This window comes from Hibiscus syriacus, unplaced genomic scaffold (genome assembly GCF_006381635.1).
Source record: "Hibiscus syriacus cultivar Baekdansim isolate YM2019G1 unplaced genomic scaffold, ASM638163v2 tig00111273_pilon, whole genome shotgun sequence".
Taxonomy (NCBI): Eukaryota; Viridiplantae; Streptophyta; class Magnoliopsida; order Malvales; family Malvaceae; genus Hibiscus; species Hibiscus syriacus.
The window spans coordinates 1759140-1777829 of NW_024063040.1; the positions used below are offsets into that span (position 1 = coordinate 1759140).

The 18690-nt window shown below is 32.4% G+C and overlaps 1 protein-coding gene across 1 annotated transcript; it reads left to right on the plus strand.

The window, feature by feature from the left end:
• The first annotated feature begins 16380 nt into the window (after window positions 1-16380).
• Window positions 16381-18346, plus strand: LOC120157628 (UPF0496 protein At1g20180-like). Its single transcript, XM_039168709.1, has 2 exons — window positions 16381-16414; window positions 17240-18346. Exons 1-2 carry the CDS (start codon window positions 16381-16383, stop codon window positions 18289-18291), a joined length of 1086 nt encoding a protein of 361 aa, XP_039024640.1. The 3' UTR covers window positions 18292-18346.
• Window positions 18347-18690: the final 344 nt, after the last annotated feature.

The following is an 18690-nucleotide window of genomic DNA, read 5'->3' on the forward strand; positions in this document are numbered from 1 at the left end:
TATTAAAAATAGTTAACATTTATTTTTTTTGTATTATTGTTTTGTTTTAAAATGAATATATATATATTTTGTCATTTCTGATTTCAAGATAAAAAAAAATTTCTTTTTGTTTTTCTCTGTTTGGTAGTCAGACCGGAGAGCTCGAGATTTGGGGAAAAATGTGATGGTATTTTGGGAAAGTCGTTATGCCATCTTTTCAAGGGAGTAAAGGCAGAAATGTTATGGGAAGTATAATGTGTGCTAACTTTAATATACAATTAAGAAAAAAATATTATCGGTTTTATTATTATTTTTTAATATTTTCAGTAAAAATTATTTAAAATATTATTATTTTTATCGATTTTATTATTATTGGGTATTTTACCAGTTTTGTTAATATATCTAGTAAAACACTACTTAAAATATTATTTTTTCTATCGATTTTGTTATTATTGAACACTTTATCGGAAATGTTAAAAACATTAATGTTTTACGTAGAAATAATAATGTTTTAGGTAATTTTTTACCGAAAATGTTTTAAAAAATAATAACAAAACCGATAACGTTTTTACTTAACCATATATTAATACTGTCGCACGGTATAACTTCCCAACTGTTAGGGTGTGTTTGGTTGGGGGAATGTGAGATTCTCATGGGAATGGAATCCACATTCTCCCGTTTGGTTGGTCGGGAATGTCATTCCCGGTAATCTTATATTACCAATAGTAGATTTTTTGGGTATATTACCGGGAATGTCATTACCTCTCTTTCCTTAGGTATTGTTGGATTACCGGCGTTTTGGACTAAAATGCCCTTAAAAAATTTCTTTAAAAATTTTCTTTAATTTGTCATTGAATAATAAAAATTCTACGAATGTTAAATTACAAAATTATCCTTAAACTATTTTAGATTTACAAAAAAATCTATAATTAAAATTTTATATGAAGTTCAGGGGTTAAAATAAAATTTTACCCTTTCATTAAACATTTTTATATTTTCAATTTTGTAAAAAAATTATATAAATTTTATGAATTTAATTTTTTTAAAGAAAATATATAAATATTTTTCAACTTGTTAAAAAAATAAATATATAATAAGGACAACTTGGTCAAATATACATTCCAATAATCTTTTATTATTTTAACCAAACACGGTAATCTTACATTCCTGCTAAGCCAACCAAACACAAAATACAACATTCCCAGTAATCCTATTCCATGGTAATCTTTTATTCTCACTGATAATCTTACATTCCGTGAACCAAACGCAACCTTAGGGCTTGGGATGTGAGTATGTGAGAGAATCCTTGGTGGAGTAGGTTTGGGATTTGAAAAAAGAATTAGCGTAAATTATATATTTAATCATTTAATTATTCACAACTTTCCATTTTACTCACCTATTTTTTTTAAAATAATTCATAACGTATTATTTTAATTTTATTTTTGTCATTCACTGTTAAAAATTAATAGAATTATTAACGTGACATTCTTTTATTTTCTTCAATGATAGCATGACATTACCATATGAAGACATGTTAGTATTTGTATATTTTTTAACAAAGTATGACCAAAACGAAATTGAAACGTAACATTAGATATGATTAAAAAAATATTTGAATTATCAAAACAAAATCATATAAACAGTTAGGATATTAAATATGTAATTAATCCTAAATATTATAATAAATTACACAGTTTGTCTTAGTAATATTATTATTTTATTTTGGTCAATAAATTATTTTAATAAATTTAATTATTAATATTTTTTATTTTAATTGTTAATCGTGACTTCTTATTAAATTTAAATAAAAATAATGATATGACTCAAAATTTTAATTCTCAAAATTTATCTATTTTATAATTATATTTTAACTTAAAATAATTCAATAATACAACAACAAATTTCAAACTCATCCCAATTATTTCAAACTCACTCTAATTCTCACCTGGTTAATTTATTCTATTTAGAGTAAATTATATGATGATCATTTAATTATAAAAATTTAATATGATCATTTTATTTTAGTTTTATTAATCAAATCATCTAATTATTTAAATGATGTTAATTAAGTTACTTGATATTAATATTCGACAAAAGAATTGATGTGACAATTAATAAAATTAATATAATTACGTATGTAATCCTCATTACATATTCTATCAATTTACTTCTAATTTTAATTTAATTTAATATATTTAATCATTCAACCGATGATAACATACGTCGTGACGCATGTCCAGCTCCTTGGTGCCATAGGTGCTAGGTATAAGTGCAAGTGAAATGTGCAAATGGCTAGTATAGTTTATTTATACAAATATTAGACTCTTATTTTATTTTTTGTCATGATTGATGTCAATGTAAAAAAATCGTCCCAAAAATATATATCATGTCGATGAAAGTGTATTTTGCACTCACGTGACATGTTTTTATCAAAAGGTACCATTTTGATAGAAAAAATTATTTTGGGTAAGCTTATGTAATAAATAAATACTTAAAATATATCATCTTTTTAATTTATGTACTTAAAGTATTTTTTGGTCAAAATAAATATAAAAAATTATATTTTTTTGTTAAAATAGGTATTTGAAGTATTTTTTTGTTAAAATAAGTACCTTAAGTGTTCACTTTTTCATCTAAATACCTAAAGTATTATTTAATTAATGTCACATTTTATTTTTTTAGAACTTAGATTGAAAAGTTTGAATAGTTTAAATACCTATTTTGACATAAAATACTTTAGATATTAATTTTGATCAAAAGATAACTTTAAGTATTTATTTTGATAAAAAAATATTTGAAGTACTTAAATAAAAGTAATATATATTTTAAATACTTATTTGTGATGTAAACCTTTTGGATATCATCATGAAAAAAATGTTGTTTTGGATCATTGCCAAAATATTACCCAAATGGTTAGTACATTCCTGATTAAAAATATTACACAAAGGGGACGTTTGGTTGGAGGAATGTGAGATTCCTATGGGAATTGAATCCACATTCTCCCGTTTGGTTAGCCGGGAATCTCATTCTCGATAATGTAAGACTACCAATAGTGGATTTTTTGGGTATATTACCGGGAATGTCATTACCTCCCTTTCATTAGGTATTGTTGGATTATCGGCGTTTTGGACTAAAGTGCCCTTAATTTTTTTTCAAAAATATTCTTCTTTTGTCATTGAATAATAAAAATTTTACGAAGGTTAAATTACAAATATATTCTTAAACTATTTTAGATTTACAAAAAAAAATCTATAATTAAAATTTTATATGAAGTTCAGGGGTTAAAATAAAATTTTACCATTTCATTAAACATTTTTATATTTTTAATTTTGTAAAAAAAATTATATGAATTTTATGAATTTAAAATTTTTAAAAAAAATATATAAATATTTTCCAACTTGTTAAAAAACAAATATATAATATAGACAATTTGATAGAATAAAAAATTCAATAAATCTTTTATTCATTTAACCAAACACGGTAATATTACATTCCTGCTAAACCAACCAAACATAAAATACAACATTCTCAGTAATCTTATTCGCTGATAATCTTACATTGTTACTAGTAATCTTATATTCCATGAACCAAACGCACCCAAATGATTAGTACATTCCTGATCAACGGTCGTGATCTGCTCAAAACTTAAATCTCAGATTTAGTCCTTGCTTTGCTTATTTGGACCACAGCCTTCCGGCTCCCTTCGTCGTCCTAGCTTTCCTTTTTCCTCAAAAACCTTAAAACGCGGTCGAAAAATCTCCAATAAAAATATTTGCGCATTGGGAAATAAGAGAATCTTAGGAGAAGGGCAATTTCGTCGGGCGAAAAAGGCATAGGGAGAGTTAGCGATTGCGATGCTTGAAGATAAAGGTTCCCCTCAAGCATTGGCTGTTAGGAATCTATCCTTTGAAAGAAACGCCAAGGATAAAAATCGTCCTCTGGGTCTTTTCGGGTGAATTCACGAGATAATGTTCTCGATTTTTTTTTTCACGATATGGTGCACATCCCAGATTAATTGCTGGAATGGGGTGAATTCTACAGTGGTCTTGGAGGTCGCCATGGCATCCGGGCGACCTTGGAGGTCGCCATGGCATCCGGGCGACCTGTGTGTATTACAGAATAGGGCCATGCAATCAACATGGGACATGCAATCAACATGGGACGTGGGAATGCATGGGGGAGGGGATGCATGCAATCAACATGGGACGTGGGAATGCATGGGGGAGGGGATGCATGGGGTGAGAATGCATGGGGGAGGGATCAACATGGGATGTGGGAATGCATGGGGGAGGGGATGCATGGGACGTGGGAATGCATGGGGTGGGAATGCATGGGGGAGGGGATGGTGCATTGGACGTGGGAATGCATGGGGTGGGAATGCATGGGGGAGGGGATGGTGCATTGGACGTGGGAACTGTGCATGGATATGCACGGCGAACTGTAGGTCACGGTGGTCGCCATGGAGTCTCGGCGACCAAGGTCCTGCTGCATGCATGCGTTGCATCATAGCTCATAGCTTGCATGCATGCGTTGCATCATAGCTCATAGCTCAGAGATTCCTGCACCCGTACCTGTATGTGTTGCATCTATAATTACGTTATTGCAGCGTTAATTTAGCTGTGAGCCTTTCAATGCTCAATAGTTAACGCTCAGTTGTTTTATATAAAGGATATGGGGTATAGGGTAGAAGCACAAGCAGAACCAGCACATATAAATTTTGCCGAGAGAAATAAAAGGAAGAAGAAGAAAAGAAGATAAAGGCTCAAACATAGTTGAGGTAATTTTTTTATTGTTTAATTTAGTTTATTATATGAAATTATTAGTTTGTTAGTTTCGGGTGCAACTTAAAACTAAAATCTAGTTAATTAGTTTGTTAGTATAAATTATTAGTTTGTAAGTTTAAGTTATATTATATTAGTTTATTAGTTTAAGTTATATATTATATTATATAAAAAATTAGTTAATTAGTTTCTTAGTTTAAGTTATTAAATATAAAAAATATTAATTAATTTGTTAGTGTCTTTAAACGTATATTAGGTTGTTCGTTGAAGTTGAAGTTATATTATAATAAAATTAATTAGTGCTTAATTAGTTTGTTATTTTAACTAAGTTATATTATAATAAAGAAATAGTTTATTACTTTAAGGTATATTATAATATATTAGATTATATAAAATTAATTTGTGGGAGCTATTGTTGTTTAAATAAATATTTTGTTTACACATACATGACATTATTTTACAATATTTGCCCACGTACAGATTGATTCGAAGAAAGAAACAAGGCAGGAAAAGAAAGTAAAGGAAGAAGGCATAAAGACGTGAGTAATTTATTATTTTTTGTTGTCCATTTTTTGTTGTTGTGTATGTGTAAATTAGTTAGTTAGTAAGTTTATATTAGATTTATATAAACTAATTTGTGCGAGATAATTTCCGTTTTAAAAAATATTGTGTTTAAAAATATTTAGTGTTGTTTTAAAAATATTTTGTTTAATTTACATTGTATGTGTATATTAGTAAGAAGTAAAAATTAATTGAATGAAATAATCCGGACAACGCATTATCTCGCGAAATAATTATTTTGAGAACATTATCTCGACAGTTTTGCCTAACAAATTTGTTTGATATTTTTAAAAAAAAATAGTATCAAACTAATCATTATTATTAGTAATAATTACTAAATGATTAGTATCAAATCTAAATCATTAAATATTTATAATAAATAATTATTAGTGATTATGACTAAATCATATTATTATTAAATCATTAAATATCAAATCATTAGATTAATAGTAATTATCAAATCATTATTAGGTTTATTAGTAAGCAATCAATCAAGTTAAATAATAACTTTTATTTGATCATTAATATAATAGTATATATATTATATTTAATAATTTATGAAATTATCTTATCTAATTTTTAATCTAAATTAATTTATTTTTTATTTGTAGAGAAAATGAGCAACAACTTTTTCACGATTGTCCATTATAATGGACAGATTATGGAAAATGAGGTCGGAGTAGTTTTTCAGTCTGAAAAACCAATAAATATGATGTTCAAAAAAGACATCACATTTATAGAAATGAAGCATAAGATAGAAAGAAAAATTCGAGCTGCAGTGGATGGTTTGAGGTATAGGTTTATGATATGCTCTAACCCAGTCAGATATGCTGCAGTTCCACTTGAAGAAGATGATGATATTGGAACCATGGTTGGATTACATGAGTCAACCAATATAGCAGTTATTGAATTATTTGTTGATGTGCGTAACATATGTGATGTTCCTGGGTCATCAAGAGGTGTGGCTCAAAATCCATCTGAAATGGCTTTATAGTCAGTTTGAGGAGCCGACATACAGGTTCCCGAACAGTTTTATGGCACTATTGGAAAGTGTAAATGAAGTCGGGGGGACATCTATAGCAGCAGAGTATGAGACGAGAAACATACCGGAATTGGTTGTTGATATTGACGCTGAAAATCGATGGGGAGAAATTCATGATGATTCAAGCGAAGATGAAGAAACTGAAGAACCCGTTTTGGGCGGCGACGAAAATATTTTTGGTGGAGGTGCAATTGATGAAGTTCCGACACCGTATGAAGCTACTCCTCACATGTACGAGATAGATTATGATGCAATGAGGGCACCTGAATTCCCAGACATGCCACATTTACCTCCGTACCAAATGACTGAATCATTCGATAATTCTGGTGAATTTTCAGTTGGGGTGCAATTCAGAGGAAAAAATGAAGCTACGCTGGCTATTAAAGAGTACTGCATCAAATGCCATGTTGATGTCCATGTTGCAGAGTCCAACCAGAAAACCCTATACGCAAAGTGTGTAAAATATGGCCCAGAGTGCAAGTGGAAGATCAGAGTGTCGAAAAATCAAAGGCACGATGTTTGGGTCATCACGAGGTACAATGGTTCGCACACATGTTTGCGAAACTCCATCGAACAAGACCACCGACTATTGGACTCCGATGTAATATGTGAATACGTGAAGGCGATGGTTGAAAAGGATCCAAGGATATCTTGTTCAGTGTTAGCTGCATCTATTCGAAGCCAATTTGGATATCAAGTAAAATATGGCAAGGTGTGGAATGCGAAAATGAAGGCAATGAAGTTGACGTATGGAGATTGGGATACATCGTACAATGAGCTACCACATTTGCTACAAGCAATGAAGCGATTTATCCCAGGAACTATAGTGAAGTCTCAAACCATGCCCGCATATGACGAAGAAGGTCAACTTCTGCCAGGGAAGAAAATATTTCATAGACTATTTTGGGCATTCAAGGCATGTATTGAAGGATTTCCATTTTGCAAATGTATGATCCAAGTAGATGGTACGTGGTTGTATGGTCAATATAGGCATGTACTTTTGATGGCAGTTGCTCAAGATGGTGAGCGAAATATCTTCCCAATTGCATTCGCCATTGTTGAGGGAGAGACAACAGAGGCTTGGGATTTCTTTCTGACCAATCTACGTCAATATGTCGTTCGTGAAGATGGAGTTTGCTTGATATCCGATAGAGGAACGGGTATTTTGGCGGCAATTGAACGACCAGGAAGTCGTTGGATACCTCCGTATGCATATCCGACATTTTGTATCCGTCATATTGGCAAGAATAGTATCGACCAGTTTCATAACGCACATATTCGTAGCGAGATAGTCAGCATGGGTAAGTTTTATTTTCAATATTTGTGTATTTTTTACGTGGTTTTTTTAATTGCGGTTTAACACAATATATTATGGAACAGGATACGAACTACGTCGACCAAATTTTGACAAGAGATTGGAGAATTTGAAGGTATTTTACGATGATCAGCGTGTTTGGAAGTGGGCTTCAAAAATATCGCGGGAAAAATGGTCGCAAGCATACGATGAAGGTCGGAGATACGGACATATGACCACAAACCTTGTTGAGGCCATTAATTCAGTACTAAAAGGTACACGCCATCTCCCAATAGCGAGTGTGGTGAAAGAGACGTACTTTAGACTGGGTAAAGTTTGGTCGGACAAAGGCAAGGAAATTGAGAGTCTCATAAATAGAGGTAAAACTTGGGCTCCTACAGTGGTGGAATCAATGGAAGCAAATGAGCGATTGGCAACATCAATGGTTGTTCATAATTTCGACCGAGTTGGTCATACTTTTGTCGTGTCGTGCATACGTCGTAACGTCGGAGGAGAAGACCAAACATTTAGAGTTGATTTACGACACAAATGGTGTGATTGTGGTCGTTTTCAGGCATGGAAATATCCATGTGCTCATGCAGTCGCTGCATGTATGTATGCTGGTGTAAGCGCATACACTTATGTTGATGAATGCTTCCACCTACGTAGGATATTAAATGTCTACAGCTATGTGTTCAGACAGATCCCGAATGAATCATATTGGCCCAAAAAGGATCATGATGAATGGCTACCTAATCCAATGCTTCGTAGAAGTCCAAAGGGTCGACCTGAGTCCACTCGAATTCATACCAGTATGGATTTTCATGCTATAGAGAGAGGTCAAGCAAAGAGATGCGGATTATGTAGGGGTGAAGGCCATTCAAAAAACAATTGTCCTAATTTACCAAGATATAGGCCTCATCATTAGTAATCATATATATTTCTATGTATTTATTAATCATTATAAAAATGATTTAATAATGATTTAAATATTTAATGATTTGATGATTTAGTAATGATTTGATAATAATCATTATAGTAATGATTTGATAATAATCATTATAATAATGATTTAATAATGATTTAAATATTTAATGAACAAATATTTAGTAATGATTTGATAATAATCATTATAGTAATGATTTGATAATAATCATTATAATAATGATTTATTAATAATCATTATAAAAATGATTTAATAATAATTTAAATATTTAATGATTTGATGATTTAGTAATGATTTGATAATAATCATTATAGTAATGATTTGATAATAATCATTATAATAATGATTTAATAATGATTTAAATATTTAATGATTTGATGATTTAGTAATGATTTGATAATAATCATTATAGTAATGATTTGATAATAATCATTATAATAATGATTTAGTAATAATTATAAAAATGATTTAATAATGATTTAAATATTTAATGATTTGATGATTTAGTAATGATTTGATAATAATCATTATAATAATGATTTTATAATAATTATTTAGTTATTATTTAGAATACTAACAAATGAGTGTACAAGTGTGGATTACTGAGTTTAAATTTATACATAGTCGAATTTATGTATGATTTTTAAATATTTAATGATTTGATATCAATGATTTACTAATTATTATTAATAAGGATTTATTGTTAATATTTAATTATTTGATACTAATGATTTAAAATAGTTGATTTACTAAATATCTAATTATTTGATACTAGTAATGATTGATACTAAAAATCATTGTTAAGGTAAAAAAAAGTAGTCTAATTTCAATAAATAATTTGTAATAAATAGCAAACGAGTTTACAATTGTTGTCGATGTCGGGGTGTTGTTGAATGATAATGTCGGGGCGGACGTCTGATACGTTGTGGCCGTTGTGGCTCAGGAGTATTGTACCCATCCCCCTCATTCATTGGGGTATTTGAACTGTCATGTGTTCAAGTCATACGTCGACGAAAACGTAGGAGAATAGATGGGTGCCTCAGGCTGCACAAACTCTGGTATGTATGCCGGGCCAGTAGAATCATCAACTGCGTGATGCAACGATTGTGGTGCGCTATTATCCACATCGGTCATTTCCGCTTCAGTTTGTAGAGATGAACTCCCACTCCCACTCGGTAGAGAGTATTCAGCTTTACCAAATCTTTTCTTAAACCTCAAAATTGTCGCCTCTCTACTATTGTTGTGAGGAACGGCTTTCCATTATCCAAAAAATAAGCAAGGTAAGCCGAAGTCTCAAAATTAAAGTCGTCGTCTTGAATGGCGTCAAGAGTTGGCATGAATGAAGCCCTATTGTTCCAAGCATTAATGTAGGTTGCATGCTTCTCAACCCAATTAACGCTTTCTTTACGACGACCATCAAATCTGTGCAGTTCGTCATGCGTCTCAACCCAATTCACTGGACGACGACCATCTAAGTTTTGGAGGAGGTCATGATCCCATGGACTCCGCGGAATAGGTTGGTGGAAGTGGAATTGCCTCAGCACTCTATCCCCAAATTGGATCTCAACAAAAGCAAAATTGATCAATGGTGTAACAGCACACCAATATTGAAACCCATCTAAAATATCGTGCGGTATCAACGCAAATAATTCTTCATTCATGTATGGTCTCCAATTAAACTGTAAAATTACAAAAACAATAAAATTTATTTAAATCAGATAATATAGTTAATTTAAATAATAATTAAAAAATACAAATTATGCATACCTCCTTTTTGGCCTTAATGTCGATCTTCAACCTGAACTCTTTAATGTTGTTGTGCACCAACCCTGTGCCTTCAATTTTATGCCTCCATCTGTATATCAATCAAAACAAAAATAGAGACATTTTGTTCAATAATTTTAATCAAAATAAATATTTTTTAATTAATATTTTATATTAAAAGAGGATTCATATTACCTTCCGGCAAGTGGAAAGTCAACCGCAGTCCGACTAATCGGTGTCAAAAATGGAAGTCTATGCCAAGCCCATGATTGTAGCAGCAATAGACATCCACCGATTTCTACTGTATTATTATCATTCACGACTAATGACGCCTTGCACATCTCACGATACAAGAACGCCAATATCGCCGAACCCCAGCTATATTGCCTACAATTCTCAAAATTTGTTAAAAAAAGAAGATACTGAGTGTGAACATAACTACCGGATTATCAGGCATCAAATTCCCCCAATCAATTGTAATATATACGCTCGTGTTGCATATATAATTTCATGCTCCGTACTATTTGATTGAAGTTGAAATTCATTCTTCAACCATGACAACCTCACCCGCCACCCTTTACACTCTGGTGGTACGGGCGCTTTCCCAAGAAACAAGTTGCAAAGTTGTTCCACCTTATTAAACTCATGTGACATTACCACCGGCATCCCATTAGTTTGGACCCCGAGTTGCATTGCCACATCCTCCAAAGTTATCGTGCATTCGCCACACGGCAAATGAAACGTGTGCGTTTCTGGTCTCCAACGTTCAATCAACGCACTGATCAAACCTGGGACCAACTTGTAATCTCGCACAAATGTGATATACCAAAATCCAGCCTCTTGCAAATTTTCTTCTATTAGTGGGTGTGGCTTGGGCACTTTATGTAGTCGAAGACGAAGGACTCGCTGCTCGTCCTCCTACAATTAAATATTTCAAAAAAATTATCACAATCATAAAATAATATTCAAATATTTATTAATTATAATTCATTAAACAAATTTTTATTCACCATTATTCCCAAATGACTTGAAATATGTTCATTGTCAAGCCTCAACAGTGGAATTTGGTCAGCCATTGGAATGAATCTGTAAAAAAAATTAAACAACAATATTTAAAAATCATTTAATATAATCTAATATAAACTAACTAACTAATTTACAACACTAAACTTTAATATAATAGCTTATAATATAATAAACTAATAAACTAACAAACTAAACTTTTTAAAATATAAGTTAAACGTAAACGCTAAACCCTTAAACAACTAATAAAATATTCTTCTATATAACTAAAACTAACTAATAAACTATTTTTTCATTATAATATACTACTAATAAACTTACTAACTAATTTTTATATAATATAAATTCAACAAACAAATATAACTTAACTATTTAACTAACACAAACTAATTAAATAATTTTTTATATAACTAACTATTAACAATACAAACTAATTAATTATTTTTAACTATAAACTATCAAACATATACTAATTAAATATTTTTTAATTTATGTATACTATAACTTAAACTAACAATCATATAACCCTAAACTAACAACTAATTAGCTGCTTTTTGTTTTACCCTAAACCCTAAACTAACAAATTAAACATTTATAATAATAACTAATTTAAATACAAAAAATTTACCTTATCTCCCTTTCGAATTCTTCTTACTTTCCTTTCTCCCTTTCTTTCTTTCTTTCCTTTCTCCCTTTCTTTCTTTCTCGGCTGCAATCACTTCTCCCTTTCTTCTACAATCTCTTCTCCCTTTCTTTCTTTCTTTTATAACCGGCTGCCTCAATTATTTCACCAACCGACTGCCTTAATTATTTCACCAATAATTGTACAATTGCAGCTTCAATTATTGTACCAATTATTTCACATGCATGCAGCAATGGTTCACATGGTTTCATTGGGAGCCGTAGGCATGCAACATGCACACGTGAAGGAATCTATATGGCTGCATGTGAATGGATGATGGGGCTGCATGTGAATGGATGATGGGAATGGACGATGGGAATGGCACCGGGACTACATGGCGACCTATAAGGTCGCCGGGAGTACATGGCGACCTACAAGGTCGCCGGGACTACATGGCGACCTACAAGGTCGCCTAGGCTGCATGGCGACCTCTCTATTCCACTGCATGGCCACCTCGCATGGGGAGAACGACCTCTCTATTCCACTGCATGGCCACCTCGCATGGCTCGCACTCGTATGGCTCGTATGCATGGGGACCTCGCATGGGGAGAACGACCTCTCTATTCCACTGCATGGCCACCTCGCATGGCTCGCACTCGTATGGCTCGTATGCATGGGGAGAACCATTGGCTCGTATGGCTCGTATGCATGGGGAGAACCATTGGCTCGTATGGCTCGTATGCATGGGGAGAACCATTGGCTCGTATGTTCCCGTATGTCGCCTGGATTGCATGGCGTCCTACAAGATCGCCTGGATTGCATGGCGTCCTATGGCATCACTGTAGAATTCACCCCATTTCAACAATTAATCTGGGATGTGCACCATATCGTGAAAAAAAAAATCGAGAACATTATCTCGTGAATTCACCCGGTCTTTTCAGGTTCCAAGATTATCTTTACTTTTCTGGGCCAAATTATAGTTTTGGTCCTTATACTATATCCCAAATCTAGGATTTAGTCCTTTAATTTGATATTATTCATCATCTCCTTTTATAATATCATTGATTAGTCCAATAGTGAATTCGAAAGAAATGCTGATTTTATGGGATGTTTTTAAGAAACAAATTCATGTCTACTTTAATCGTTAGTGGACATTGTTTAGGCTAATATAAAAAATGTTATAATATTTGATTAAATAACTATTTTAATTCATATTTTTTGGAATATTACAGTAGGTCAGTGTCTTGGAATGTTTCGAGGACTTAGTCCGCAGCTAAGCAACTCCAAGCAATCGGAAGCAACTTGGTAGCACCACGAGCGAAGGAAATCGTTGCCACCAATGGACTCGCGATGCTCACTTACACAATGGGTAGCGTTTTGTTGTTTGCAATGTGGGCATTGGTAGCCGCGATACCGTGCCAGGACCGGGGCTTGCAAGTTCAGTTTTATCTTCCTAGGCAGTTCTCTTGTGCAGCCACCATTCTCTCGTTGCACGATAAGATCATGGAGGAGTCGAAGAAAAAAGACAGGAGGAACTCGTGTGGATTGTCAATGGAAATATATTGAATTGAGAAGTGTACTTGGCCGTTGACCGAACTGACTGCCACCGAGCGCTTCTGATCGGCGATGACAAGGAAAAAGCGGTGAGGGAAAGAGTGGAGGAATTGGGGCAAGCTTATGGTGCAATGAAGGCTGGTTTAGGACCATTGGAGAAGAAGGTTAGGCAAGTGTTTCATAGGATTATTATAGTCGAACGGAAGGGTTGGACTCTTTAGGAAGGGAACACAATAATGAGTAAAAAAGTTTATGCTTGGCTTGCGATTATACCAATCTCGGGTACGATAAAATTTGAAGTTGTCTGATATTTAAGATGATTTAAACAAAACTATTAGGTTAAAAATAGGTTTGAGAGAGAAAAAAACGTTTGAAAATAGATTGAACTTGGGTTTTAACGATCAAGGCCACGAGTCCACCCTTCATACTTGGTTTTCAATTTTGTAATATATTATTTCTATTTATTTTATAATCTATATCAATTGAAAAATTAAATATTGACAATACTATAATGCAAATGTTGAAGAACATGGTAAATTATTTATGCTGAAAACTGATAAAAGATATATATTAATTGGAAATTAGAATATCTTATATAGAAAATTAAAAAAAGTGATAAAATATAATATTTTAGGGACACCCATTTGGTGGCTTTTTAATAATTATCTTTTAAGAATTCAAAAAAAATATGAACAATTATATTATGAAAGAGATTATTTCAATAATCATTCAAAACCCATTGTGGGTTAATATTTTAGGGAGATCCATTAGTGGCTTTTTGATATGTTTTTGGAGTAAAATGGAACGACTGGTATGGCATTTTCCTGGGTATCCTTTGAATTTATGGCATATCTTTGTTGCTTCCAATAAAGGTCAAGCTGTTGTCTCATGCAAATCATCCATATCAGCTATGTGCTTTACACGTCTCTTATCTAATTCAAAAGCAACACTCTAAAATTCCCAGATCTCTGCCAGAAGGAAGCAATAATTCATTAATTTGTAAATATATAAATATTAATATAAAATATTAACTAAAGGTGCTGATGAATCACGTTAGGTTAAACTCGGACGTGAAACTTTTTTTTAAAGTTAAGCCCTGATGTTATCACAAACACTCGTTATTAGTATAAAAGATAACCACTTGTCACCCCCAAAAGACAGTTAACAACAGTTTTATCCATGAAGCTGAGCTCCAGTGCACAAGTTTTACTTTGACTATTTGATTTCTTATAAAACTCAAAATAGCTGAACTCCTTTTAACTAGGTTTGTTTAGCTGGTAAACAATTAGGTTTTCATGAATTATTTAAATTTAACTTGTTCAATCGAATCTAAATTTAAACTCAATTTTATAACGATAATTTAATTAAAAGGAATTTAAAACCGAATCCAAAATAACTTGTGTTAAGTGTTTACATGTCTATAAATAGTATCTCGCATGAGAATTTAATGGCTTGCTTCTTTCATATATTCCCGAAATGTAATTTCGTCCATCTTTTTCAATGGCGTGCATGTACCTAGTCTCCACGTTTTTAAGATAAATAGCCGAGAGAGAGAGAGAGAGAGATAAAAAGCACTTTTTTATCCCAAAAATCCTTTGGTTGACAACCGAAAAACAGGAGAGTTGTTAGAGTGTTGCAGATTAAAGCCCCCACTTTCCCTACCTCTCTACGTCTGGCCTGGCCCTCCATGAAGCCTCGACGTTACCCAACCGACTGCTCAAAATCATCAATTTCTGCGTATTTTTAAACTGGATACATGATATGAACATGACATAAATTGACGATTTGAACTGATATCGGTTAACGGTTAATGCACCGACACGTAAACATGTTTTGATTAATTATTGGTTTTGTGCTGTCATAAAATAACCTAGTTCTCTGACAAAACCACCATTATTTAAGACATGGGATCGTTGTACATGTTATTTCTTAGGCTGTTGTCCTAAATTATTGGAAGGAGGAATTCCCTTGACCATGATGCTTAGAAATATGTAGACATATATTATCCGTATGCTCTCATGATCCCAAGTAAAAAAATTCTTCAAATAAAATTGCAGTATAATACAAAAAAAATTCAAGGCATAAGCAGAAAAACATAAAGGTATAGAAATTGTATAAATAAATATATTAAATATACCATAAAAATGTAAAGATGGAGTGAGATACAATCTTTAATTATTATTATTTTTTGGGTTAAAGGCGTTATGTAAGGCAAAGATATATGAAATCCCACCGCAACCTAGGCAGTTGCATCATATATATATATGTATCTCATGCATCATTCATTATTGTGGAAAGCCTTCATTATCAATTCCCTGTTGCTTGCAAGGTTGTTTGTAAGGATTAGTATTGCCCGGATTTCTCAAACTTGTAATCAGTACAAATAGATTTCTCCTTGGAATTGGAAGCTAGCCATCTTTGATTTATTTTCCTTAGCTCGAGTTTCGATCTTCCAAATCCAGCTTCGAAATCAATATGTGGGCAAAGTTTAGAGCTTTTAAGGTTAAAAGAGGTATGCTTCCTAATGTAATACAACTCTGTCATTTTTTTTATATGTTTACTTTTTTGTTAACGAATTCGCAGATCAAGAATAGACCGTTGACGTTAGAATTTGAATATTAGATTTGTTGAATGTTATCTATTATGAATTGACTGAACTTTAAGTTCAGACTTTATTTGTGTTTTTGTTTTAACTTGAAATTAGATGAGAAAAGGTTTCTAAAATGAATTCAAACTAGTAACAAAATAGTTTAAATAGAAGTTATTGGAATGCATCCAACTATGTAGTCGTGGAAATAGAGAAAGACATTATAAATGTCTAGAGATCCTAAGCATCGCGAATACAGAGGTATGAGCGTTCACTGTCATATAATTGAGAGTGTTTGAACAAATATCATTTTATAATCACCCCAATTTTTTTAAAGGAATTTATTTATCACAATTAGGGATAATCACGGGTTGGGTCGAATCAAGTTTTTAGTTCACATGAATTTGACCTAAGTATAATACCCCTTCAGTTGTCGTCTGGTCCGATCTGAGTTTAGAAAAACTCTACTTAATCTAAATCATGACTTTATTTTTAAGGTAAAAGTTTGTACCCTACTCGGCATATATATATAATTTCTATTAGGTGAAATAGGGATTTAATTGAAAATATATATAGATAAAGAGGTAGTATAGCAATTAATTATATATATATAAAGATATATTATACTATTATTAAATCTTATCAGATTGAATATATTTTACCATAAATTTAAATTTGACCTTATCCTTAAAGAAACACGTCTCGAGCTCAAACTTCAAAAAATCTAATAATATATAATTAAGTCAAATTAAGCTAAAATTCATCAAATTTGAATCAAAGGCAAAACTTTAATCCAAACCAAAAAATGGGAAAAGCATATAACCTTTTGACAAATGAAAGCCACATAACAACCTTGATCGCTTATTTAACAAATCAAATGAACCAATTCATTAAATATTGATTAAATTTCCTATATTTTGCGAAAATATTTTATCCCTCAGGCGTGCACATGGAAGAAAAAATTAATAACTAAACTAATTATAAAGTCCAAAAATTATAAAATTATTTCATTTCTATGTAAGTATTCCTCCCCCCACACCACTTATCTTCAATATATAATCTATTAAATTTGATATTTTTTTTCAGGTGAGAAAGAGCTGAGAGATGCTCGAAAAAGCTTGAATGTAAATGATGAATACCTTAGTACATTAAGAACCAAATCATACTTGGAATTTTCCTCAAAAGCTCAAGTATTAGCCAATGAACCATCTTCTCCATACAAGTTCTTTCAGCTCTTGGAACCCTGCCAAGACACCGTATCTTCCATCTTAGAATCCGCAATCCTTGACGAATCACCCGAACTCAAAACCCTAATCTTCGATTATTTCAACGTTAGTGCCGAAGCATCGAGGATCTGCGGCCATCTCCTCGCAAAAATCAATCAAATCCAACGTAATTATCAGTTCATCCAACGAGCACTCGATTCGTTGGATGAGTATTATCATTCTCCCGAGAAATTCGGACAGATTCTTTCCGAGTTGAACTCATTCGTAGCCCTGAAAAACCCGTTTTCCAACCCTGACAAACATGATTTCAAGATGATTAACGAGAAATACTCCTCGATATTTCACCATCTTAAATCGAAGAAAAGGAAGGTTTCGAGGAAGATAAAGATGATCAAGTTCGTTCATAAAGCGTCCGGGATTTGTTTAACGGCGGCTTGTGGAGTGGTTGTGGTAATAGCTATAGCTATATCAGTGCATACTCTTGCACCATTGTTAATGACACCTGCGATTCTGAGCTTCGTACCGGTAAAGCTTTTAAAGAAGAAGAAGACGATGGTTTTCAAGAAATTCCCGTGTTTGAAATTTGGGTTTCTCAGGAAAGTCGGGGATCAGCTCGATGTTGCAGCGAAGGGGACTTACATTTTGAACCGGGATTTCGATACGATGAGTCGGATGGTTTCGAGGATGAATGATGAAGTTGAACACAAGAAGGAAATCATACGGATTTGTTTGGAGAGACAAAGGGAAGATCATCGATTTTGTCTGCAAATTGTCGAGGAGTTAAACAAGTGCAATTCTGGATTCTGGAAACAGGTGCAGGAGCTTGAAGAACATGTTTATTTGTGCCTTGTGACGATCAATCGAGCAAGAGCATTGGTAATCAAGGAAATGACAACATCTTTTCTGGTCTAAAAACGACACCGGACGAGATAATTACAAAGAAATAGTGCATAAATTATATCGACATGTGTGACCACATATGTTTGTAAATAGAAAGAAAAAAAAACTCCTTTTCATTTTTGTTATATTATTTGAATTTATACGTGTTTATAGTGAATACATGTATATATTATTGGTGAATGGAAGGTTGATTAGTAAAAGTTTATACAAAAACAAATGTAGAGCTTAATGTCTTTCACATGATACCGAGAAAAATAATATATTACACTAACATTATATAACAGTAATAGTCTTACACGTGGATCAGTCCATTAGCATATTATTAATAGATTTCTACCGTTAACTTTATTGATATATTTTTTAAAGAAAAAAAATCTTTACATCTAAAAACTCCATGAGAGAGTCAACATC

Bases quoted from the DNA above. Each gene is read 5' to 3' on its own strand.
- LOC120157628 (XM_039168709.1), top strand. From the start codon at position 16,381: ATGTCTAGAGATCCTAAGCATCGCGAATACAGAG. The intron at 16,415-17,239 runs GTATGAGCGTTC...ATTTTTTTTCAG, and splicing joins TAAGCATCGCGAATACAGAG to GTGAGAAAGAGCTGAGAGAT.